This window comes from Megalobrama amblycephala, linkage group LG6, assembly GCF_018812025.1.
Source record: "Megalobrama amblycephala isolate DHTTF-2021 linkage group LG6, ASM1881202v1, whole genome shotgun sequence".
Taxonomy (NCBI): Eukaryota; Metazoa; Chordata; class Actinopteri; order Cypriniformes; family Xenocyprididae; genus Megalobrama; species Megalobrama amblycephala.
This window is the reverse complement of record NC_063049.1, coordinates 13234495-13261889: the sequence shown is the minus strand read 5'-3', so window position 1 is coordinate 13261889 and position 27395 is coordinate 13234495. Positions and strand designations below refer to the sequence as shown.

The window sequence follows — 27395 nt, the reverse complement described above, 5'->3', positions numbered from 1 at the left end:
CATAATGTCAACCCTAAGCATTTTATTTATTTATCATGGTTTTAAAAAAGGTTTCATGCATTATGTCGCATATAGTGGTGTTTAGCGGGGAATCCCACACAGAGACTTGCCAATACTGCCACCAGTCTGCTCTGCCACTGCCAGTGATCAGCTGCTATAGTTTATGCAATAGTCAACAGGCACGGAACAGAACATAGTAGCATGAATCAATATACATATCAAAATCGTAATAACGCAAGAAGCGGCGGATATAGAGGAAATACAATAAATCAAAGGAGCAATATGACGGACAGCGAGCAAACGAATGAAAATGAATGTGAGACGAACTCACCTGGTAACGTTACGCAAAACCCTCAGAATCAGCCAACACAGTGAGTACAACTAAAGCGTTTAGGCCTGTTAGACAAGTGAAATGTATTTAAAGTTTACGTTTGATGCATTTTAATATATAGGCTATATATATAGGATATATGAATGTATAAAATTATAATAATATATCTAGGCTATAAAAAAATAAACATCCTACTTTTAAAACACATTTACGTTTTAAAATGTATCGTTATTTCGATGTGTTTGATGGTATTCTGGGGATTAAATCGTATATTTATTTGCATAGCTTCTACTCTGTTTATTATCAACAACCACATTGGTTTCAGTTTCGTTTCCGTCTAAACAGTCGAGAGAAACGAAACTTTCAGAATTCAGGTACGAATATTTACATGGCAGGTGAGACTGAAATACTTATTGTCCACAAAGGGAAGTTTGTCTGATACTAGCACACGAACATTTTTCAATGTATTATCGAATACATTCAAATCGGTAGTAAGCTATATAAACAGAAATAGTTTATAGGCCCTAACACTAAAAATACAATAAGTCAATAAAATAAATTGTACATTTTATTATAAAACAATAACTACTGTAGGCTACAGCAACCATCTGGTAGACAGTACATTTCAACAATGTATATATAATAAAACACACGTTTGTAAATAAATGTCTTTGTCATGTCATGTCGGCCATCATTAGAAAATTGAACACCTGTTTATAGCGTGTATAAAACACTACTGCAATGGAGTAGCTACATCTGAAATAGTTTCTTAAGTTCTAGAGAAATGTTCATTCCCTTCATTTACATTGAACACATTGTTAAATGTTATGTTCTTCGTGTGTTTTACCTGGTCATTTTGAGTAAAGAAGCAATACTGTAACTGACATGATATCACAAGACAAAAAGATAATAAACAAACATCAAATAAAAACAATGCAACCATAATTACTCATTCCCCAGGGCATTCTGGGAAGAGAGTGAACTACAATAAATAATAATTTATTGTAAAACGTCTAAAAATCTAGGTAACAACTTTCATTAATAAATCATTAACAAACATTATATAATGCTTAACTGATCATTAGCTTATATATTCACATAAATATGAGATAATATGCTTAATATTTACTAATGAACTTATTAAACATTACCTAATGATTAATAGATCATTATTTAATGTACATTAAAATGCTTTCAAATGTCAGTAAAGTGTAAATTCATGCATTTTTAAAAAATCTACAAATGATTTTAACAGAAATTATGCAATGATTAAATGCTTATTTGTTAATGTACTTTTGAATGCTAACAAATGTCAATAAACTTCAGTTGATATACTATTACCTAATGCCCTTTTTTACATTTACAAATGTAAAAAAAAATAGCTTAATAAGTAAATTTAAGCACTTCACAAACTATACATGTTAACATTCATTAACTCATAACAACAGACTGTAAAGGTGACTTTTTTGGTCGTTGTTTGTTTTGTAGACTTCTATTTACACATATTAACAAATATTAAAGTGCCCCTATTATGCCTTTTTCAAGGTTCCTAATATTGTTTTAGGAGTCTCCTACAACAGATTTATATGCATGCAAGGTCAAAAAAAACACTTTCATTTTCTCATAATATACATTTAATTTCACCTGAGTTTTCAATCTTTTGTAAACGACTCATTTGAAGCAGTTCAGAGAATCTGTCTCTCTAAACCCCTCCTTTCCGTGAGCCTATGTATATTATGAGAAAACGAAAGTGTTTTTTGACCTTGCATGCACCTGTTGTAGGAGACTCCCAACACAACATTAGGAACCTTGAAAAAGGCATAATAGGGGAACTTTAAAACTTTGCAGGATGTTTTCATTCACTTAGAGCTATGCTACACACTACATGAAAGGTAATTTTCAAAAATCCATAATAGTAGCACTTTAACATTTACTAATCATTAGTACCTTTATAAACAGCCATATCGATGACAAAAAAAAAAATGTCCCAAATGCCCTGAATTCACCATATTCACACATTTCTACAAATCAATTATTAATAATTTGTTCATGTTTTTGCAGGACCCAATCTAAAGTTGAAACTATTCATCATTTGTAAATATGCAATATCATAAACATTTACTAATCATTTACACCCCGAATTCCGGAAATGTTGGGACATTAAAATTTGAATAAAATGAAAACTAAAAGACTTTCAAATCACATGAGCCACTATTTTATTCACAATAGAACATAAGCCACGTTTCCACCAAAATTACCTGGAACAATTTGTCCCAGGAACTTTTTTCCCAGGAATTCCTCCCCCCCACTCCATTGATGATTTGAATAGAAACAACTCTTACAGCATGCACCGCAACAGACTTTAAAAAAAACGATGATTGAAATAAAATGCTGCGTGGAGTCAACCAATCAAAATGCTGCGTGAACTCAACCAATCAGCATGTTCAGCATGTCCCACCCCCGAAAGTTCCAGAACTTTGAAAAAGTACTACCTAGCGAGCAAGTACTTTCAGAGGGGGAATTTTTTACACGGAACTTCATTTAGACCCTGGTTCCTGCGGTTGAAACACACCGAGTAGTTCCTGGGTAAAATTCCTGCGGTGGAAACAAGGCATTCCCTGAAATAGACGTCAGCTGGAGGGGAGCATGTTGCTCTAAAACCTTTATATACCTTTCAGCATTCATAGTGCCTTCGAAAACATGCAAACTGCCCATACCGTATGCACTTATGCACCCCCATACCATCAGAGATGCTGGCTTTTGAACTGAATGCTGGAAGGTCTCCCTCCTCTTTAGCCCGTAGGACACGGCGTCTGTGATTTCCGACAAGAATGTCAAATTTGGACTCATCTGAGCATAGAACACTTTTCCACTTTGAAACAGTCCATTTTAATTGAGCCTTGGCCCACAGGACACGACTGCGCTGCTGGACCATGTTCACATATTGTATGGCTCCCTTTTTGCATAGAGCTTTAGTTGGCATCTGCAGATGGCACGGTGGATTGCGTTTACCGACAGTGGTTTCTGGAAGTATTCCTGGGCCCATTTAGTAATGTCATTGACACAATCATGCCGATGAGTGATGCAGTGCCATCTGAGGGCCTGAAGACCACGTGCATCCAATAAAGCTCTTCGGCCTTGTCCCTTACCCACAGAGATTTCTCCAGTTTCTCTGAATCTTTTGATGATGTTATGCACTGTAGATGATGAGATTTGCAAAGCCTTTGCAATTTGACGTTGAGGAACACTGTTTTCCACATCTTTTCACATGCTCTTTCACAGATTGGAAGATTGGCATCAAATTTGAAATGAGCTCATTTAGTGGATAAAAGTGTAAACTTTCTCAGTTTAAACATTTGTTATGTTATCTATGTTCTATTGTGAATAAAATATTGGCTCATGTGATTTGAAAGTCTTTTAGTTTTCATTTTATTTCCAGAATTCGGGTTGTAGAATCTTTATGGCCATTAGACTTTTAGCTGCTGTAACAATGTTTGTGCAAAGGGTGGTTAATTAAGTTTAGCTAAATACTAGCTAAATGCTTGCTAAAGACATAACACACACTGTATTTTGAATCGTACATTAACAGGAGGAAACAAATCAAATTTTCAAGAAAATACCTTATTAAAACAATGTAATATAAACAGATCAAACTGTGTTGCCTTATAGTAATCAAATGGACCCTTGTACACTTCTGACTCCTTAACCAACCCTTAACCTACCCATACCACCAAACCTGTCCCTAACCTTACCCGCATCATACCTCAATGGCAGCAAATGTGTTGTGCATTAACAAGAGCTATTAATCAGTGTATAACACGGTTAAATCATTTGTAATGACCAATACTGAACTGTTGCCTGACCTGAAGTACTCTTCTCGGTATTTCTGTTTGTGTTGTGATCATTTACTTGATTATTGATTTATCTAACGTCATCATCATAATTCTAATCTTTTCATTTATACCACATGAATCATTGTTTTATATGTCATCATGCAGAACATTTGAGGTCATTTGTGATGTCAGGGGATCAGCTATGATACAGATGTGTTTTTAATTGGATTTTGACAGCTGCATTATTTGGGGCGGGAGTACTGTGTCACGTTCAGATATGATGGGGATAGAGGGGGAGTTCCCCAAAGTTGTTTGTGAAAAATTCTGACGTTACGTAAGAAAAGATGACTTGTGCCCCACCTTGGTTTTGAGACATTTCTGGCACATGAGACAGCTGATAAGTTCATACCACAGATGGAGACAGAGTCAGAAACCAAATGAACCTATGCATGCCATTGCCCACACAGTGCTGATGGATTCACCAGGATACCACCAAATGAATCAAGACGGAGCAAACTGCAGAGGAGTAAGTCATGACATGTTGTATTTTCCATCTTCATGTGATCCAGATGTTTCTCTAATTGTTACCATCAGGTGCAATTTCAGCATGTTTGTTTGTGACTGCAAAGGAAGACAAACTTCTTTTGTTGTTGTTGCTAATGAAGTTAAATGTTATCTTAAGCCTGGAATACACACTACACAACTAATAAAATTTGAACAGATTTTAAAACACTAGGCATCATACACTTGGTGACTTTGTAAATGGTTACAGGGAAAACCGGGCATCATATGCTAACCCTGCTCCTGCACTATCCTGCAAAGTTTATAGGTGCGTTTCACACCATGTCGTAATTACTGTAATTACAAGATTTTAACTTGTAAAAAGTGTTCATGTCCTCGTCAAACTCAAAATTACTACCTTTAAACTGGAGGGGTTTTTTTTTTCATTCTTTCTTTCTTTCTTTTTTTGAGAGCTTTTGTTCCGATTTGTACCTGACCGCTGCAGATTAATTTGTTGCCATAGAAATGCAAAAATTCCCAGCTTTAAATAAATAATCATTTACAGGATGTTTGCAATGTAAGAATGTACAGGGAGACTTCATATATAAAACACTGACTCGTTAATGTTTTCACCTTAAAATCAGATGGTTTCCCATTAAATTAGGATGTGTAACCAATTTTGTTACATTATTTTCCTCTTATCACTGTAAAGCTGCTTTGAAACAATATACATATATATACATATTAGTGCTGAGTAGAACCAAAGTCCCTTTCAAGGAAAGTCTGTTCACTTGGCAGCCATATTTGCAACGCCTCAGGCAATTTCGGGCATCCAAGACCAAGTCCTATCTATTTGAATGGGGGAATCCTGACATCTTAAAAACTGCTTGGTAAACTCACAATTAAATAACATATTTCAAATCAGCAACAAAATCTGACAAACTGTGCGATAAATGTTGTTTCAAAAATGTTCAAATAGTGTTTAAAAAAAAGCTTACTTTTCAGGCTAGACGAGCCAATGCGCATGTGCAGTCCTAAGCGCTAGTCTCAGGCTTCTATGGGTACCAGAGCTTCTAACTATGGAGGACCAGGAGTGCCACTTAAAAATAAAAAGAAGAATCAATTTATTAATTTAATAATTCAAACATAAAAATGTATATAAATTAATCACTTTTTATATGGGCAAATTAATAGACATATTTAAAGTTGTTTATTTAATTCCTGTTTTTAAATGTAGTTTAATAAAACAATACATTTTAAAAATCTTTTTTGAATGTATAAATAAATAGACAAATTTGAAATGGGATATTTAATTCATTTTTTAAAACGTAGATCAATAAAACAGTAAAAAGTACATTAGTAAATCATTTTAAATGCGCATTTAAATCGCTTTTTTAAAAAGAATTTGGCAAATGCTTTTCTTTCTCTATTTACTAATTGCTTTTCTTTGTCGGTTTGCCAAATGCTTTTCTTTATCCATTTGTCAATCGAGTGGTAAAATGCCATTGGACAGTACACACGTGGGAGCAACCAATCAACTTTCACCTTAATTTGAAGAGCCAATCCTCTCTCACTTGTAACACTCACTGTCATTGGACAGTTAGTAAGGTGACCGGGAGGGGACATGTTCGGTTCATTAAGTTTTGTCGTGGCCACAACATATAAACTCGTGGGAACGTGATAATATGACGTGGCCACAAGATATTAATTCGTGGGAATGTGATAATAAGTTATGGCCACGAGATCATTTTGTCGAGGTAACGACATCCTTATGTCGTGGCCACGCGATGTAAAGTCATATGTTGAGGGAACGACATAATTTCTCGTGGCCACGATTTAAATGTGTAAACAACCTGCGCAACCATAGCAACCTGGAATTATCACAAATGGACAATACCATAATAATATTTTTAATTAAGAATGAAAAATAAGGGTGGTATGTGTATGTGTATGTGTATGTGTATATATATATATATATATATATATATATATATATATATATATATATATATATATATATATCACATTTTTTTCCAATGGCATTTTACCACTCGATTGACAAATGGATAAAGAAAAGCATTTGGCAAACCGACAAAGAAAAGCAATTGGTAAATAGAGAAAGAAAAGCATTTGCCAAATTCTATTAAAAAAAAAGCGATTTAAATGCGCATTTAAAATGATTTACTAATGAACTTATTGTTTTATTGATCTACGTTTTAAAAAATGAATTAAATATCCCATTTCAAATTTGTCTATTTATTTATACATTCAAAAAAGATTTTTAAAATGTATTGTTTTTATTGTTTTATTAAACTACATTTAAAAACAAGAATTAAATAAACAACTTTAAATATGTCTATTAATTTGCCCATATAAAAAGTGAATCATTTATATACATTTTTATGTTTGAATTATTAAATTAATTAATTGATTCTTCTTTTCATTTTTAAGTGGCACCCCTGGTCCTCCATATCTAACGGCCAATTCAGTGACACGATGACTTTACCAATCAATGATTGGCTCTTTTACTTAGACGGCGGGACATATTCCACCATATTGCGTGTTGCAATTTTTCCCATTCACAAGTAATAGAAGTGAACAATCTTTCTTTTTCTATAGTCTTTGGTAGAACGTCACGTGTGGTCATCTCGAAAATTACAGTAATTATGACATGGTGTGAACATAGCATATTTCCAACCTGCTTCAGCACACCTGCCTGTGATTTTTCAAGTGATCCTGAAGATCGTGATTAGCTGGTTCAGGTGTGTTTTATTAGGGTTGGAGCTGAACTCTGCTAGACAGTTGGTCCCCAGAAGCAGGGTTGAAGACCTCTGCACTAATTGGCTAAGGTTCACACACTACCAGACTTTTTAGGTTGTTCTGAACAAAAAAACTCATGCAGAAACATGCGCCTCATTGCTAAGAGATCGGCCAACTCTGAATTCACAAAATCTGCAGATTGTCTTTCGGCAACTGCAAATCGGGAAAAAACATATGGGCAAAATTTGTGTAGTAGTGTATTTCAGATTTTATTTTTGTTTAAAAGTGTGTGTAGAACATAGTCTTTTATTAGAATGCACCATGCACACTTCCAATTGCCAGCCCTGAGTTTCAGCCAGCTGTCAGACCATCCCATTTGTGTTTATAAATTTCTCTCGCTGCAGTTGCACAGAAAGAAGAGGAGGATCTGAGGAAATGGAAGGAAGAGAATCGTCCTGGTCCCATTCACCTACCACCAGAGCAACTTGGTAATGCGAAGATGAAATATATGGAAGTCTTGATCTAAAACACAAAAGACCAAAGGAAAGAACTTCTAAAGCTGCAAACATTCTATTACAGGTGGTGCAGTATCATTGGCAGAAGTTAGACAGAGACAGCAGATGGAAGCACGCCAGTCAAAGCTGAAAAAAAAGGTTTAGAAGTACCCGTTTAAAATATCCGATTCAATTTCCTAAACACTTGTGGTGTTTTGCATGCTTACACACTACATTTGAATATCTCCACAGCTCATGAAAGAGGAAATGGATAGAAAAAAGAGACAGGCAGAGGAGGAGGAGATTGAGAAGATGAAGGCCATACAGCGAGAGAAGGTACTGCCCAACAAATTGTTTACATCTGATTTTTTACAGCATTTCTGTAGGGCATTCTGTTACTCTCATGCATCTGCAAAACTTCATCTGGTCATCTGGCTTATGTTTGGAGCGTTTTTTATGATGCCTTTGTAATTCAGACTTTATAACTCCAGATGTCACTGCAGGCAACATACAAGTTATCATATTCTCTGCAATTAAAGGAGATATTAGACTTCAGCTGCTGCATGAGCTTTGTGTGATTGACGAGTCTAATTATTCCAGCAACCACAGACACCAAAGTTCATTCGCTAAAACATGTGCCGGTCACTGCTTGGCAGTTCTCGTAGTGTAATAATGGTTTACTTTAGGGATCTCGGGATTGTAGATAAGCTTGGAATACTGGAATGCTGGAAATGAAAAACAGTTAAAGAAAAAAAGTTTTTAATTAGATTAGATTTAACTTTATTGTCATTGTGGAAAATACAAATACAGAGCCAATGAAATGCAGTAAGAATGGTATTGAAGGCAATTGTCCAAATACTGAATGACCATTACACTGCAAAAAAGTCATGGTGTTTAAATGGCTGTAAAAAAAAAAAAAAAAAATGTTTTCATGCATTTTTTGGACAGCACAGAAGAATCACAGAATATAGAAACATCTGCTGCACTAGCTTCACCAAATAGAATTGCAAAAATACTGATTGTATTCAAACATGTTTCCCAAACACTCTGTCTGTAATTTGTTGGTAAGAACTGATAGTTCTGCCCTAAACTCACACCATTGGATAAGCCAACCTTTTTACTGTATGTCCAGCTGGTCAGAATAATTTTCTGGAGAATCAACCTATAAATGGCTTGCTTATGGTTCATTTTGCATATTAAGCTGAATGGACACTGTAAGTACTTTTACATCCAAACATCTTTATTGCATTGTAGGCCAATAAGCTAAAGATGAGAACAACGCAAGAAGAGGAACAGAGACAGGAGCGGTATCAGCACGACAAGCAAAAGTACGTTAACATTATTCCTATATGACAGATTTAAAGTGTGATTTGTTTAAAGGAGGAAGAAGGATGTTAAGCTGCTCTATTGGCCATTATCCAAAAACAATAAACCTGAATGCACAAGTTTACCCTTGGCCCATGTTCTGTAGAAAATATGCCTTTTGTTTAGAGATCTTGTCAAGAGATGATTGAAAGCAAATGCAAGGAATTCTACAAGTTAGTGAAACAGATATAAGCCACTGTTGGCAGTGAAACTTTTGTCATCAGTTACCCAAATGACAACAAACCCATATGATTCTACAGTGAAAGCATTTTTTTACCAGTCTGGCCTCCATTCCAGAGGCTATTAAGCTCCAAACTGGCCAAAAAAAAAAATCACAATAATGCATCATTACTGCAGCAGTCCATATGAATTCTGCACTATATTCCAAGTTTTCTCAAATTATCCAGTAGCTTTGTTTGAAAACCAACCCAAAATTTAAGTTGTTATTCATAAAAATTGTTTCCTTTTGCTTTAGCTTTTAAATCTCATTGATGCAGTTTTAATATGTGTATATTCAAATTTGGCACATTGCAATTGGTTACAAAAAGTATCTTGGTCTTGTTAGACATCAGTGCTGCCTTTGACACCATATGCCATGGGCTGCACAGCTGGCTTGGTCTTTCCGGGATGGTATTCGATTGCCCAGTGCATTAGTCTGGGAAATCATAAATCTGATACCATGCCAGCTTGACAGGGTGTTTCTCAGAGTTCAGTAGTGGGCCCAAATTTATTTAGCATATATGCTTCAACTTGGGCAGATTATTAGGATTTATAGCCTGGAGTATTATTGCGATACTGATGATACTCAAATTTACATTACGTTAAATACATACGTTAGCTGTTTTGAGTGAGTGCCAGAAGAAATCAGAATCTGAATGCAGCATAACTTGCTGAAAATGAAAGGCTCTAAAACTGAGTTTATGCCGTTTGGTACGATGGCTGCTAAATTAATTATATTTCAATTAACTGAATTATTTTTAACACATTAAACATCAAATATTATTTTGCAGCCCTAGTATATATGCAGATTTGAGAGCATCCAACAGTCCAAAACAGTCGGTAAATAACTTACATTTCAGTCTTTTCCTCAAAAATGAATATATAGTTCAGAATTCAGTGCACTTTTTTTTCATTTTTGGAAGAAAGAAAGCTATATGGGTTTGGAACAACATGAGGATGAGTAAATGACGACAGAATTTTTGGACGAACCATCCCTGTAATCACAATTATGTCTTTTCCTCCTGCAGGAAAACCGAGGAGTTTCTTCAAAGATTTGAGAGGTCCAGCAGTACCGTTTCTATGGCATCAAGCAATATCATACCAGCATCATCCTGGGTAAGACAGAGGCCAAAAATGAACTGTATGCTCCATAGGCCCGTGTTCAAGCCTCTTGTGCATAACTGTGGTGCTGAGGTTAGAGCCTGAGGCACTGGAATAATTCACACCAATTGATTTGTCTTTGAAACATGTTTTTAAAGTAAACAGTCCTCACTCGAGAGCTTTCATTGACATGGCACATTGGACTGTAGCAAAGAGTAGGCCTGCTGCAAAGGTCCCCCAATTATCTCCTTATTAGCCTCACGCCGGAGAGGGCCATCTGAGTCCATCATAAAGCTTTCTCAGTTCGAAATGCGCAAGTGCTGCTTCTGAATGGTGAGGCAAGCAGAGTTCAGGGGACTTCCCAGAGTTCGCAGCGAGCACGCCACACAAAAGGCAGAGATGGGTCTGTGAGAATTCAACAAAAAGAAAGACTGGTGTGGAATAACCTGTATTGTTTGAGTGAAAGTACCTGGAAAGGAGCCAGAGTCTCAGCCAATGACAAAAGCAATCTAACAGGATGCTTTCGAGGTGTTAATTACTGCTAACCACCATGATTTCACTTGAATTTTAAACAGCTTCGGTATGCATCAGTATGCTCTTGTGTTAACCAAACACTGAGATATAGATCATGCTTTGCTTTTTTTAACACACTTTGTCTGCTTGCAGGATCATTAAAGGTGCAATATGTAAGATTTTTGCAGTAAAATATCCAGAAACCAAACCACTAGACCAGTGTTATATATTTTGTTCACTTGAGTACTTACAATATCCCAGATGTTTCCAACTATTTGTAAATCGTGAGAAAATTGCAATTTTAACCATGGCTCCGGGACGTGTGAGGAGTCGCATACCCGCGTTACCCTCGGTTTCCGGTTTTATTTTGTAGAAACCATGGAAACACCAAAGACGCTTTAATATATTACATGTTTTAATAGACAACTAATCGTTGTTATATAGCTCAACACGTTTAGTCTTATTGTTTACATATAATTTTCTTGATTTATTTGCGAGTACCATGCTTTACCATGCCTCACCATGCCTCAGAGAAAAACACTATTTTGTCAATTAGCTAAGATAGCATAATCAGATGCAGCTTTATTTTTAGTAACAGTAATACAGAATTTTGTCCATCATACAATGTTTAAAATTAATTGCATGCCATTTATCAACACAAGCCATTCAGCAGTTAATATGATATTCTAATATCGATCTATCTTACTGCAGTGTGCAACAAGTGTCTCACAGCAGCCGCCGAGCGAACGCGCAGAGTAACATTATAACATCATTTTCAACACTCTCAAATGTATCTAATATGATAAACAGAGCTGCGTTACCTCATACTCATGACCGGAAAAGCGGAAGCAGCGCCGGCAACTGTGACATAATAAAAGTTCAGCTGCTCGCGGCATGTTGCGCAATCGCTCCAGCGGCCTCGTTCAGCTCCCACAACACTCGGTCCTGCTCTGCTTCATACTACAGTAATAATCGCATTCATGAACATGATTTCTTCCCGAGTCCTATACCAATTCTATCCCACCGGCGTTGAGGTGAAGACCACATGTCCCAAGATTCCACACTCAAAGTTGGCATCATCAAGCTATGCCTTTGTTTTGAATAGGCCTCTAGCGACCTCTAGCAGACAGAAAATATTATATAGTGCACCTTTAAGAGTACATTTATTTGATCAAAAAACTACAATAACTTTTCTATTTTAATATATTGTAACATTTTAAGCTGAATTTTCAGCATCATTACTCCAGTCTTCAGTGTCACATGATCCTTCATTAATCATTCTAATATGCTGATTCACGAGTTCACACTTACAAATAAGTCAGGTAAATAAATTGGTAAACGTATTTGGCGTGCTGTCCGGGGAGAGGGCTCCGAGCTCGGTAATCAGTCCGAACACAGAGTACCCCCCTTTTAGATTATATGAAGTAACCCAGAGAGTGTGAGGAGACGGGGTGGTGGAGGGATTCTGGAAACTGTCGAGGATCCTTGGGTGAGTTTTGACTGTGATTATATACAGGCCTGAACTCATGCCGATTGGGTAGATACGTTGATTACAGATTGTTGACAGCTGGTTGAGATGACGTAATCATTAAGATGACGTAATGATTGGGTAGCTTATTTGACTTGTTCCTCCTGAACTACGTTAATAAAATATAATTTGTTACTCAAGAAACATTTCTTATTATTGTCCATGATGAAAACTGTTGTGCTGCTTAATATTTTTCAGTACATCTCTCTCAACCAATCAAATATTAGGCATTATTACATCAAACATTTAAATGTTGCACACATTTTCTGCTGCAAGCTGGTCTATTAGCAGCGCACATTGACGTTAAAATTTAATTTTCACACTTCCTCCCCAGCTCCACCTGTCTAGATCTGTTATAGATACAGCTTTCTGCTGTCTTTTGTGGCAAATATTTTTGATTTATTTAAATGAAATCTCTATTGGTTTTTGGGTGTGTTTACTTCACATTCATTGTTTTCAGAGCTAATTTTATTTTTTTTTTTTTTTATCACAAAGCATGACAAATACTGCACATTCACAACGCTCACCTTTGAGACAGACATTGTGTTGTATTAACAGTACTGGGATCACTACAAAGGCCTAGAATTTGATGTAATGAAATATATCAAATGTTAGGTAACAGATCAAATAGAGGAGTTTGCTGCAGGAGTATTTCTGTCACATTCAGTGGCAATTTGCCGAGCCCTGGTTAATTTCTGACCGTGACTGGTGGGGCTGGGCTGACCATAAGAGGTTTGAGGGCTGCCTCTTATGTTGTAGAAACCACTAAAACTGGCATCTGACAGCACTGTTAAAAAACGACAACGTCTCATGTCAAGCAAAGAATGTTTTGTTGTGCGGCTTTCAAAACCCGTCTGAAATTGTTCCCTGTTTGAGACTTTCGAGGACTTCCCTCTGGATGACTAATGGGGAAAATCCCTCTAATAGACAGATCGTGCATTAGAACTGCAGGGTACACAACGCATGCAACAGCATTCTGTGCAGAGCTCTGGCTCTCTCGGCTTACCGGGAGAGGAGGCCGTTCGATTGTGCTTTCTCTTGCTGTATTGACTTAAGTGGCTGGATGGCCTCCAGGCCAAGTAATGAAACGCTCCAACCTAAATGTCGTAGGCCCGCCGATCAAAGTGTTTGTGGAAAGACGGGTTCTTGATGTGGTTTTGTGGCCACCGAGAATTGTTATGCTTTCAGTGATGCTTCCACAAGACAGATTAATCTCCACCATATCCTCTGTTTGTGCAAAAGATCCTTTGTATTGGCTTCCCAGGATGCCAGGCCCAGGTCGTCCCACCTATTCCCCTTACTCTCTAGCCATTCCAAACAGAGCAGCCCCTGCCTGCTGTCCCCAGGCCGTCTGACCAAACACACAATGGATCTCTTCAACTTCCAGGCTCTCTGCTTGCCCCTCCTTACAGCATCTTTCTGAACAGGGCCATGAGAAACTTAAAGTAACATCACAGCTAACACCCATTTCAGAGCCCAGTTTCGTGCTGAAATGTGTGATGGGCTCTCCCTCGGGGGTAGCACTGTATGGACAATGGCTGGGGTTCCAGTATGGTTTTGTCCATGGATGGTTCACAATGATTGACTTGCAGAATAAAGTCTCATTGGTCCTCATTGCAGCTTATTCTGGCTAAGAACTGCCTACTTTGATAGGAAGAGACCACCTGACTGACATTGACAATGACCAACCGCAGTTTTGTTTTTACTTGCTTTTTACGGCCTAGATATCTGAAATACAGTATACCACAATAATAGGCCACTGTGGGATAATTAATTGAAACAGTTGTCATGAACAGTTGTACAGAAAATATATATGTAGTACATATACATATGTATGTATATATGTACACTGCCCTCCAAAAGTTTGGAAACACCCCTGGCAAAGTGTGGTTTTGGACGACATCAGCATAAATCCTTGCAAATACATTAAAGTAACTTGCCATTATCATTGAAGACCAGCAATAATAACTTTCATTTTGATTACATAAATTGGCAATATATACATGTCAAAGTCAGACATGCCCCTTTGCCAGCTGTGATGCCTGGTTACTGGTTTAAACTTGGCCCAGGTTTGTAAAAGATTTTTGGGTCAGCACACCTTAATAGCTTCAACAATTGATTGCCAGTTAAGTTTAGAATACAATGAACCAATTAGAACTTCTATTTCTATGTATAAACTGTTTATGTAATAAAATATGTTTTCGTAGTTTGTGTTGTCCCTTATCAGTGCAAAATTATCACAAATTAAAAAGGATTCATGCCAGTATTGTCCAAAACCCCACTTTTCTAGGGCGTTTCCAAACTTTTGGAGGGCAGTGTATATTTACAGACATACAGTACACATACATAACTGCAGGAAGACCTTGAAGCTTCTTTTTTGTTGACAACAGATTTCTAAATCATTCTTAATACATATAGGCTTTATGCCGAACATCGCAAACAGGAAAACAGGTCTTATTGCATCCTCTTGTCATCGGCAGTACGAACTGACGATGATATCTATGGACTATTAAAGGGTTAGTTTGCCCAAAAATGAAAATTCTGTCATTTATTACTCACCCTCATGCCGTTCCACACCCTTAAGACCTTCGTTAATCTTCGGAACGCAAATTAAGATATTTTTGTTGAAATCCGATGGCTCCATGAGGCCTGCCTAGGGAACAATGACATTTCCTCTCTCAAGATCCATTAATGTACTAAAAACATGTTTAAATCAGTTCATGTGAGTACAGTGGTTCAATATTAATATTGTAAAGCGACGAGAATATTTTTGGTGCGTCAAAATAACAACTTATATAGTGATGGCCGATTTCAAAACACTGCTTCATGAAGCTTCGGAGCATAATGAATCAGCGTGTCGAATCAGCGGTTCGGAGGGCCAAAGTCACGTGATTTCAGCAGTTTGACACCCGATCCGAATCATGATTCGACACAGAAGGATCATAACACTCTGAAGCTTCCTGAAGCAGTGTTTTGAAATCGGCCATCACTAAATAAGTCTTTATTTAGTTTTTTTGGCGCACCAAAAATATTCTCGTCACTTTATAATATTAATATTGAACCACTGTACTCACATGAACTGATTCAAATATGTTTTTAGTACATTAATGACATATGTATTTTATTGTTTTATTTATCTTTTTGTGTTGTTAGATTGTACAGCACTTTATTCGGCAGGGGCTGTTTTAAATGTGCTTTATAAAAAAATGCCTTTCCATGCCTTAAATACAGAAAAATCTCATCCCTAATATAAGTGCTTACATATCTCACAGAACTTCAGAACTTAAAGCATTAGTTCACCCAAAAATGAAAATTCTGTCATTAAGTATTTACCCTCATGTCATTCTATACCCGTAAGACCTTCATTTATCTTCAGAACACAAATTAAGATATGAAATTTGAGAGGTATATGACTCGTCCATCAACAGCAATTTAACCGTCACTTTCAAGGTCCAGAAAGGTACTAAAGACATTGTTAAAACCGTCAACGTGACTGCAGTGGTTCAACCTTAATTTTATAAAGTGAAGAGAATATTTTTGTGCGCAAAAACAAAACAAAACAAAACTTTAGTACCTTTCTGGATCTTGAAAGTGTCAGTTAAATTGCTGTCTATAGAGAATATACCTCTCTGATTTCATCAAAAATATCTTAATTTGTGTTCCGAAGATGAATGAAAGTCTTACGGGTGTGGAAGGACATGAAGGTGAGTAATTAAACTAAACTTTGATGTCAAATTTTGTCAAGTCCAATGTCCATTGACGCGTAAAAGCGTAAAGTCAACTAATCAGATTGGAACTGTCAGTTTTTGTCAGTGCTTGCAATTATTGTGTGCAATATGCATAATATGGCCACTGTGAGTGGTCCACAAACATCCAAATGGGCATATTTAGCCATTGCATCAAAGTTTTTGAGCACCTGCCATAAGCATTGCATTTTTAAGATAGCGTGGAACAAATAAGTTATTGAACACAAAAACTCATCCTATGTGAACAGCATCTAAGTAGCAAGTAAGTAAGTTCAACATGAAACGAGCCTAATTATTCAGGGCGTTCAGGAAACTCAGCATAGTCAATTTTTAAAAAAAATAAATATTTTTGCACATTCCTAGTTTTCATTGCGTGGCCACTGTTTCTTCACAGGGTAAATGTCATGAGTACAGGGATTCCAGAAGAGAGGAGGAGAACGCAGCCCTGCTTAAGATGAAAGAGGAGCAGAGGAGAAAGGTATAGAATAAAGGAAGTGAAACAGATGGCCTGAACATACGAGCATCACCTCCACTTTTGCTTCAGGAACACCACAGCTGGGCTTTGCCAAGAAAAAGAACTAACTCTGCCTAGCATATGCTATTGATTACCATGTTCTAGGTTATAGGAGGTATTCATGGATGAAGTAGTGTAGGTGTTTTCCAGCTGGCTGTATAGTGGTATTTCTGTGGCTTTGAATGCCTCTATGTCGGTCAAACACAAACTTAACTTAACTGATATGCATCAAGGACAATAGGTCAGTCTGACCTATCATGTTGATATTGTTGTTTATTCATGCAAATGTGCAATTAAATTATTACAGCCACAGATCTTGAATCCCTTTACATAAGTAGAGGAGACATTTCTGTTAGAGATGAAATTTTCATTAACTTACTACTGTATTTCCAGACAGACATTCTGGAGGAAAAACAAAAACAACAGGAGGAGGACAGGAAGAGACGGGCTGAAGCTGACCATCGGCGGTATGGGCGCCTAATCATGACAAACCGCTTAAAAAACCATGACTGTCAGAATTAATAAAGGACTCTGAGACCACTAGTGAAAATGCTTATATTATGCATTTTTATAATTTGATGCCATTTTTTTATTACAAATTATATTGTCAACGTTGCGATTTGAATGAATGAAAGTTGAATTGGAAAAATATCATATCATTTAGTATTTTGGTTGCTTTAATGACTCCACAATGACTGCATGAACTGTATTGTTTGAGTAAAACCTGATGATCAGGTTCTCCAGCATGATTTTAGATGATTCAGAGAGCATCTTTATATAAATAGCTACTTATGTGTTTCATGGGAGAATTCATACAGGTTTCAAAATACATTTTGAAACCTGTATAAAGTATGAAGCACAACTTGAATACACAATTGGGGACAAATAAATACATTTTATCATACTTTAACAAATTACGGAAATAATTATCATGTATAGCTGTAATGAAGCGCACGACATGAGAATCCAAGAAACAAAACAACTTGGAAAAACTCTTTTGTAAAAGATTACAGGAATAAGCTAAATAACACAACCACGTTAAACATTGACGACACAGTACAAAAAAAAAAAAAAAACCTCAAGGTTTAAATAAACAGGGAGAGTAATCAATGGAAGTCTGAACAGGTGAAGGAATTACTTAACAACCAGGGAAACTAACAATGACCGGGAACTCAAGCAAAACAGAGCATAGCAATGACTGAAAATGAAATCAAAACAGAATTGTGAACTGGATGTAATGTTTTCAAGGACTTAATTGCATGTTAATTGTGTTTTATAGTTTAAATTTATATTAAATGCAATTAGATTAACAACAGTGTCCTTTTGACCCACTTAAGTAGGAGTTAAGTACATCTTTATTCCCCAGTTTCACAGACAAGGCTTAAAGGGTTAGTTCACCCAAAAATTATAATTCTGTCATTAATTACTCAGCCTCATGTCGTTCCACACCCATAAGACCTTTGTTCATCTTGCCAAAAAAAAAAAAAAAGACTTTATTCAACAATATCTAGTGATGGGCGATTTCAGCACACTGCTTCATGAAGCTTCGAAGCTTTACCGATCTTTTGTTTCGAATCAGTATTTCGGAGCATGTATCAAACTGCCAAAGTCACGCCCCCCAGTGGTGAACCATTGAAATTTCGAAACAATTATGATGTAACGAAGCCTCATTTACTGAAATCATGTGACTATGGCAGTTTTATACATGCTCTGAACCACTGATTCGAAACAAAACATTCGTAACGCTTCAAAGCTTCATGAAGCAGTGTTTTGAAATCGCCCATCACTAGATATTGTTGAATAAAGTCATTATTTTGTTTTTTTGGCACACAAAAAGTATTCTCATCGCTTCATAACATTAAAGTTAAACCACTGTGGTCACAAGAACTGTTTTAAATATGTCTTTAGTAGCTTTCTGGGCATCTGAAAGTGTTTATTATCTTGCTGGCAATGGAGGCCTCACTGAGCCATCGGATTTTATCAAAAATATCTCAATTTGTGTTCCGAAGATGAATGAAGGTCTTACGGTTGAGTAATTAATGACAAAATTTTCATTTTTGGGTGAACTTTAATCTAGTCTCAGACTAAAAGATGAGACCTGTCTCAAGATAAAACAATGACACTGACATATTTTAAGACAAGTCAGGGCAAGTTGCTTTTAGTATATCGAATGACATGCTACAGTTAAAATTATAATTAAGTACTTTACGTCTGCTTTAGCATATTAGTCAACACATCAGAATAAGTGTACTTTAAAGCACAACAAAATATTAAAACATTATGTAAAATGTACTTTAAAGTAAAACCTAATTTTAAGAAACATTTTCATTTAAAGTTCACTTAAGTGGCTTTTATTTCCTTAATTTTATATTTTGAATATTTGAAGTACACTACCAGTGCTCATTCAGTACAATTAAGCACACTTCTTTTTCACAATGGTAGAAACCTAGAATATCCATAACAGTTCTAATTTAAAATTTTCCAAAATCATAAAATGTTTCTTTTACTTACAGATTCATTTGTGATTTCAACATGGTCTCTGTTAAAGCCCCACTGTTCTAATGAAGTAGGAGTATTCCATTGCTCGGAACACGTTGTGAAATGTTCTGATGATGTTTTGCTCTCTTCAGGGTGAACTCGGCCTTCCTAGACCGTCTGGAGGCGAGAAATTCAGGTAGGGTGTCTGAACCCGTGACCCAAACCCCTGAAAGCAGTAATGTCTGGCTGGATGATGATGACAAACCACAGGATACAGCCTTATCCACAGCACCCAACCCATCACAGGTCCATACAGACAGTGCAGAGGAGGATGGTGAGTCTTAAACAAGATTTATATGCATCCGCCATGGCACTGTGTGTGTTTAGGTCTGTTTCATTTCACAGCACTTCTGGAAACGTCTCCATTTCGAACTCTCGACTCTCAAAGCTTCCACGTGTGTGTGATATTAAACAGATCTCTCACCTCCGTTGCTGGACAGCATAGCATATTGTGTAAATAAAAAAAAATGCCCCAGCATTCTTGACACGTGATACTTTTAGATGTCCCTGTATATACAAACTACTTGAGTTATGAGAGATTAAAGGGATAGTTTACCCAAAAATGAAAATTTTGTTCATCATTTTCTCACCCTCAAGTTGCTCCAAACCTCTGTTCTGCTGTACACAAAGGAAGATATTTGGAAGAATGTTTATAAGCAAGCAGATCTCACCCCCCATTTACTACCATAGTATTTTTTTTTCTACTATGGTAGTCAATGGGGGGCAAGATCTGTTTGGTTATAAACATTCTTCCTTTGTGTACAGCAGAACAGAGGTTTGGAGCAACTTGAGGGTGAGAAAATGATGAACAGAATTTTCATTTTTGGGTAAACTATCCCTTTAATGTCAATTACAGTATGTGCCAGTAACTAGCAAATTTTATCACCCAGCTGCATGGTTGATGTGTTTTTCCTCCAGATTGTTTTGAGGTTCAAATTGAAGCCTACTGTAAAGTAAACTCCTCTGGCCTTGGAGAAGCTTGAATCATTGGCATGCCTGTCTGACAACAGACTAATTTATGCCTTCAACTGCTGCAAAAACCTGGTTAGCTCTTCGAGATCCAGTCTGGCAGCATTGTCATTACTTGGAAATGTGCCATGCTGTCTTCAGACTTAGACTGCTCTAGTGTGGGTTAAAGAAATAGTTCATCTAAAACTGAAAATCAGTCAGTATTTACACACCCTCATGTGTGTTATTTTTCTGCAGAACAGAAAAAAAGCGACTCTTCATGCAGCTCTTTTCCATAAAAAGACAGTTCATACAGCATGTCTGTCAAGCTCCAAAAAGGATGCGTCCTTTAAGGATTAGTCCACTTTCAAATAAAATTTTCCTGATAATTTACTCACACCCATGTCATCCAAGATATTCATGTCTTTCTTTCTTCAGCTTCGAAGAGCTTTAAACGGTAACAGATGAGGAACAAGGGTCTTATCTTGCGAAACGATCTGTCATTTTTTTTTTTTTTCGTTTGATATGTACAGATTATGTGTACATGTCTAATCACTAGTGACCAGTGATTTATGATATATAATGATTCATGTACAGTCAGATGTTCTTTGTCTTAAAATCGTTTATTGTCAGTAAATCAAACCAGTGACTAAACGGTCAACTTCACATTTTTTCTCTTAGTAGGTTTAAAAAAATCTTTTATTTAAACTGTAATTAAATTATATATAGAAAGCGATCAAAAAATGCTCCCTTTACAATCACTGGAGCTGTCAATCAAACAGCCAGAGTGTTCTGGGGCCTCATTCATAAAGCATGCGTAAGCACGGATTTGATTTATAAAATAGTCTTTGACGTGGAAAACGCGTGGTACGCACTTTTCCTTGTCAGATTACTGCAGGTTTTTGGAAATCTAAGCTATTCTTGCAGCTCGCTATTCTAAATTAAAGGATTAAAGGGTTAGTTCACCCAAAAATTATGTCATTAATGACTCACCCTCATGTCGTTCCAAACCCGTAAGACTTCAGTTCATCTTCGGAACACAGTTTAAGATATTTTAGATTTAGTCCGAGAGCTTTCTGTCCCTCCATTGAGAATGTATGTACGGTATACTGTCCATGTCCAGAAAGGTAATGAAAACATCATCAAAGTAGTCCATGTGACATCAGTGAGTTAGTTAGAATTTTTTGAAGCATCGAAAATACATTTTGGTCCAAAAATAACAAAAACTACGACTTTATTCAGCATTGTCTTCTCTTCCGGAATCCTTTCCATTGAATTGATTCCATTGAATCCTTTCATCTGTCGGCATTGGTAATGCACTTTTACATCGCCGTGGTTGTTTTTGGAGATTAGGACATCCACGACATTTTGAAGCATCGAAAATACATTTTGGTCCAAAAATAACAAAAACTACGACTTTATTCAGCATTGTATTCTCTTCCGGGTCTGTTGTCAATCCATAGCATGGCATCCAGCTTATTGGTGCATTACCGCCCCCTTCTGCTCCGGAGTGTATTCAAGCTATTCTACATTGTTTGTATTTTGGTATTGCTATATTTTTAAAAATGGTACGTAAGTGTGCATGACGCGCATGTCCTAATCGCCAAAAACAACCACGGCGACGTAAAAGTGCATTACCAACGCCGACAGATGAAAGGATTCAATGGAATCAATTCAGTGGAATCAATTCAATGATGTTTTTATTACCTTTCTGGACATGGACAGTATACCGTACATACATTTTCAATGGAGGGACAGAAAGCTCTCGGACTAAATCTAAAATATCTTAAACTGTGTTCCGAAGATGAACGGAGGTCTTACGGGTTTGGAACGACATGAGGGTGAGTCATTAATGACATAATTTTCATTTTTGGGTGAACTATTCCTTTAAAGAGAGGCGTACGCTCATTTTCTGTGTGTACATTCATTCTATGAATAACATGTACGCACATCTGAGAAATGATCGTAAGATCAAATTTAGGATGGTTTCTGCGCAACATTTTATAAATGAAGCCCCTGGACTCTCGCCAAAACTCCCACTAGAATCAACGAATCTCTTATTTACATTGTGTTCGCTCTGTTAGATATAGTGAAAACATTCATCAGTTTGCAGTTACAATCAAGTTACAATCGATTTCTGCATTCATGCACTCAACATATCTCTGATCAGCTACATGCTCATCACTGCAACCTATCTAAATGTAGTGCCACAATCTAAATACAATGTTATAATCAACAATTTTCATGATTAGTAAACCTTGAGAACTGTAAGTAGTAAAAACGTGCTAAAAGTTTTCAAGAGAGTTCCACATGTTTACATTGAAGTGTCACAGCAGACACGCCCCTTAAAACAGAGTGTTCAAATAGGAAAAATGCCTTTTATTAAATTATAACAATTTTTGATGTAAAAATCATACTAACATTATAAGTGCATCCCAGGAAACATTATAAAATAATGCAGTTAATGACCCCTTTAAATAAATGACTATTAATGCATCTGTTCAGACCGACATAAACATTTGCATGCCGTCAATGTGAACCATTTTTTGGACAGGGGTATAATCTCTTTTCCATTGAAACCTGGCCAGCCAATAGGATTTGTGCTTTTGATAACCAAGTTATTCCACTTTTACAAAAGTGCAATTTACTGTCAAAGAATGAATCGCATGCAAAAATCTGACAGAATTTTTGTGCCAAACATTTATGTTGGTGTGAATAGGCCTTTATAGTAACTAACATTGATGGTGCTTTTATGGTGAATATTTTTTTATTTTTTTTTTAGTATTGAAAAAGAGCTGTGTGAAGATTTTGCTAAATTTCTTCTGTGTTCCATTGAGAAACAAATAGCAGTAAATAATGAGAGTTTACATTTCTTCTTAGATGGATTGATCATTTGAAAACCAAAAATTATAAATACAATCTCACACTAAATCTGCTTCAAATCTGAGAATGACAGTGTATGAAAAACTATTGTTTATTCTATTCTGACAAACAGGCATGGAACTTGTATGATTCACACATAATGTTTCAGCCTCCTAAGTGGGTTTTGGAAATGACGTACGGTCCGACTATTGAGCCTGAATCTAGCTCCATATGTGGAGTTCTTCACCTTTTTTTGCCAAGAGGTGTGACTGTAATGGCCAGCTTTCCCATCTGCAGAGCCCATGTGACGGCGTGGGACTATTGTGCCATTCACATTTAAACCGTCTGTATATCTTCTCAGATGCCTAATGATACATTATGTTTGTGTGTTCAGCATCACTTACGTCTGAATCACGGCAAGGACCAAAGGTTGTATCCTCAGCTGAGGTTTGGGGTCAGCCAGGTCTTCTGATTCTCAAACTCACACCTCTGTCTCTGATTACCAGAAACATTAGATGTGTTTGTCTCCGAACCAAGAGAGTCTCAGAATGACCTCTCGTCTGGCTGCGGTTCGGCTTACTCACGGTAGAGATAGGACCTGCCCTGGCTAATGATGCTTCCATGAGCACAGTTCTCAGGCTGAAGGATGAGTTACTAAGCGTTCTCTGTTTAACCACACCACTGAATCCAGCTACACCAAATTCAAGCTGTATATTTACTGCAAAATGTTCTTTCTCAGTATTTGTCTTATTTTCCAGTAGGAAATATCTAAACATTCTTAAATCAAGATACGTTTACATGAGATGCTAAATGACCTAAGATATTAAGTCTTGTTTTATGACAAATGTAAACATCCTGTATTTGACTTCTTAATACGGTATGTTCACACCTGTAAAATCAATCAGAAAACCTGCGTAGTGTGATCGGAACTGGACAGCTCTGTCACGTCATACAGCGAGAGAGAACTGCTCTGCGAAGCACAAACCTGTGTCTACCGCGTGTTGGGGATTTTTGTGTGTGGTTTTACTTTCAGTAACTTACAGCGACGGAGAGATGAGCTGTGTATCATCAAAAGGTTTTAGATCCGGTCACTGCTGTCCACCGGTGCTGCTCCCATCAGTTTTGAGATCTACAATGCCCCGCTCTCCACCATATATAAAAGCTGCTGTCAGTTAATGAAGATTTGATGGATGAACTTGAAAAGTGATAAGACTTTTCAGCTTTATGGACGTCACCATCTTTGATATTCCTTCGGTCACTGTCGCTATGGTTACTGGTAAGCGAATACAGGCTTGATTCCCGTTGCTGTTTGAACGGGACATTTCATGACTCAAACCTGTAAGTAAATTCAGTTGTCAATCCCAAAAACTGACAGTGTGAATGTGTGTGTGACAAGCTTATTCTGCTGCCGTGTGAACGTAGCCTTTGTCTTACCCCATTGGCAGATATTTCTTATTTTAAGCTTCCTTTTTCTTCAGACAGCATGACTTAATATCCTAGTAATTTTAGCAGTGTACTTAAAGGTGAAGTGTATTATTTCTGCACATCTAACATCACTGAATTGAACTGGAAAAATAATGACTTCCATTTTCCGAACAACTCCACCCATAAATCAACCTACGAATAGATTACTTAAAGTTGACTCTTCATATTAAACTCGGATAAAAAATGCACACTTTACCTTCAATTAAGTTCCTGTAGCTCAACTGGTAAAGCAAGGCATTAGTTCGAGTAAAAGCCTATAGCGTTAAAATGTATGCATTCATCTGAGCGTCTGCCAACGGCATTGAACGCCACTTATTCTGTCGGTTTCAATTAGTTTTCTACCATCCTTTCACAATTTTCTGTTGCATTATGTGGGGCCTTTGTGTCCAATCACGGCCTTCCTATATATCCGGCATTCCTGGGATCTGTGTGTATGGGACATTTGTCTGCCATAGTGCTAGTTTTGTCCATTAGTGTGTGGTTTAGTGTGGGATCAAGATGCCGTTGTTTGCGGAACAGGCTGGCAGAAGCACTGCGGTGGAGACGAGTTCTCCCACCCTGTCTGTCCTGCTCCATGAACCAGATGAACCAGCAGGGAGGTCAATCTTGCACTGCGTAGCTGCATATTATTGGAGAGATGTGTGCCTGTGAGACTCAGGATCTGAAGTCTCTAGGAACAAGTGACCATGTTGCTCATAATTGTTTGGCAGCCTCGCACTTGTTCTTAGCCTGGTTTGCATGGAAATGCCAACCTAGAGTGATTCTGCTTTAGTGCTATGAATATTAGCTAAACTACTGTACATTTACAGTTTGTTTGTGTTTTTCTTGTAGATTCTGACCTTGTGTGGAACCTGATGAAACTTCAGAATAGGTTTCCATACTATGACAGAGGTATGCTGGAAGACATCGTGAAAGAGTGTAATGGTGATTACCAGCAAGCATATGACCTGCTAAATGTGTAAATAAACACTTGTGTGTGGTGTGTGGTGCTGAATGATAGCTGAAAATTCGGCTGTTATTTACACACCCAAATGTTGTTTTGTGAGTAAATAATGTTTTTTTGTGTGAACTGTCCATTTAATTATTGAAGGCGCTGGGCATAAACAAAACATTCTAGTGTCCTTTGAACTGAAACAAAAACTTCTTTTTTAGTTTGTGCAGTTATTTTTGTTCTGACATAAAATGGATTGACACTAAGCCACAGAGAAAAGAAATCAAAACAATAAATCAAGATTTGAGTCTGCTGTGGGAACGTTTATGGATCCCATGAGTACAGTTCACAGACTAAATGATGTAAATGATGTGCATTCACAAAATCCAAAGGCTAATTTATAATGAGGTATAGGACTAAAGGAATTCTGAACTCATCCACAATAGGGATGGACAGTGAAAAACCATCATACAGATCATTAGCTTCCTGATTGCTGTATAGGCTCCTGCTAGATCTCTACATGAATTTAAAAAGGCTGCCTCTGTTTATGTGAAATAGTGCACAACAGTCGCAACATAGAGAAACTGATTTACTTATAAACCTTTAAAGACAAACCCACTGTGAACTACAAGGCTGTTAATCAATGGAATATTCTTTTGTTGAAGCCATCAGCCCACATTATTTCAATGTATTTTTAAAGGTGCCCTAGAATTAAAAGTTGAATTTATCTTGGCATAGTCAAATAACAAGAGTTCAGTACATGGAAATGACATACAGTGAGTCTCAAACAACTTCTCATATAAATCTCATTTGTTTGAAAGACCTCCGAAGAACAGGCGAATCTCAACATAACACTGACTGTTACCTAACAGTCGGGATCATTAATATGTACGCCCCCAATGTTCAAGGCATTAGACAAGGGCAGCCAGTATTAACGTCTGGATCTGTGCACAGCTGAATCATCAGACTAGGTAAGCAAGCAAGAACAATAGCGAAAAATGGCAGATGGAGCAATAATAACTGACATGATCCATGATAACATGATATTTTTAGTGATATTTGTAAATTGCCTTTCTAAATGTTTCGTTAGCATGTTGCTAATGTACTGTTAAATGTGGTTAAAGTTACCATCGTTTATTATTATATTCATAGAGACAAGACTGTCGTTATTTTCATTTTTTAACCACTTGCAGTCTGTATAATTCATAAACACAACTTCATTCTTTATAAATCTCTCCAACAGTGTGTATTGTTAGCTTTAGCCACGGAGCATAGCCTCAAACTAATTCAGAATCAAATGTAAACATCCAAATAAATACCATACTTACGCGATTAGACATGTTGCATGACGAACACTTTGTAAAGATCCATTTTGAGGGTTATATTAGCTGTGTGAACTTTGTTTATGCTGGTTAAGGCAAGCACGAGCTCCGGGGGAAGGGAACACGAGATTTAAAGGGGCCGCGCAGCCTGAATCGGTGCATATTTAATGATGCCTCAAAATAGGCAATTAAAAAAATGAATAAAAAAAAATCTATGGGGTATTTTGAGCTGAAACTTCACAGACACATTCAGGGGACACCTTAGACTTATATTACATCTTTTAAAAAGACGTTCTACGGCACCTTTAAAATAATCATGTTTAACAGTGAAATTCCTGGTGAAAAACTACATTACTTATGATTTTGTAGTTATACAGTCCATGAGAAGGCCACAGAAAAAGTGA

General features: G+C 36.9%; 1 protein-coding gene across 2 annotated transcripts; it reads left to right on the top strand.

Moving 5' to 3' along the window:
* Positions 1–96: 96 nt before the first annotated feature.
* epsti1 (epithelial stromal interaction 1) lies at positions 97–26479 on the top strand. Of its 2 annotated transcripts, XM_048193012.1 has the most exons (11): positions 99–371; positions 4632–4690; positions 7830–7913; positions 8005–8078; positions 8172–8255; positions 9174–9247; positions 10532–10619; positions 16786–16869; positions 17299–17372; positions 19536–19717; positions 25570–26479. In XM_048193012.1, exons 1-11 carry the CDS (start codon positions 202–204, stop codon positions 25698–25700), a joined length of 1104 nt encoding a protein of 367 aa, XP_048048969.1. In that variant the 5' UTR covers positions 99–201; the 3' UTR covers positions 25701–26479. The 2 variants fall into 2 exon arrangements, with proteins under 2 accessions (XP_048048970.1, XP_048048969.1); XM_048193013.1 differs by lacking the exon at positions 16786–16869 and having other exon boundaries at positions 97–371.
* The last annotated feature ends 916 nt before the right edge of the window (positions 26480–27395 follow it).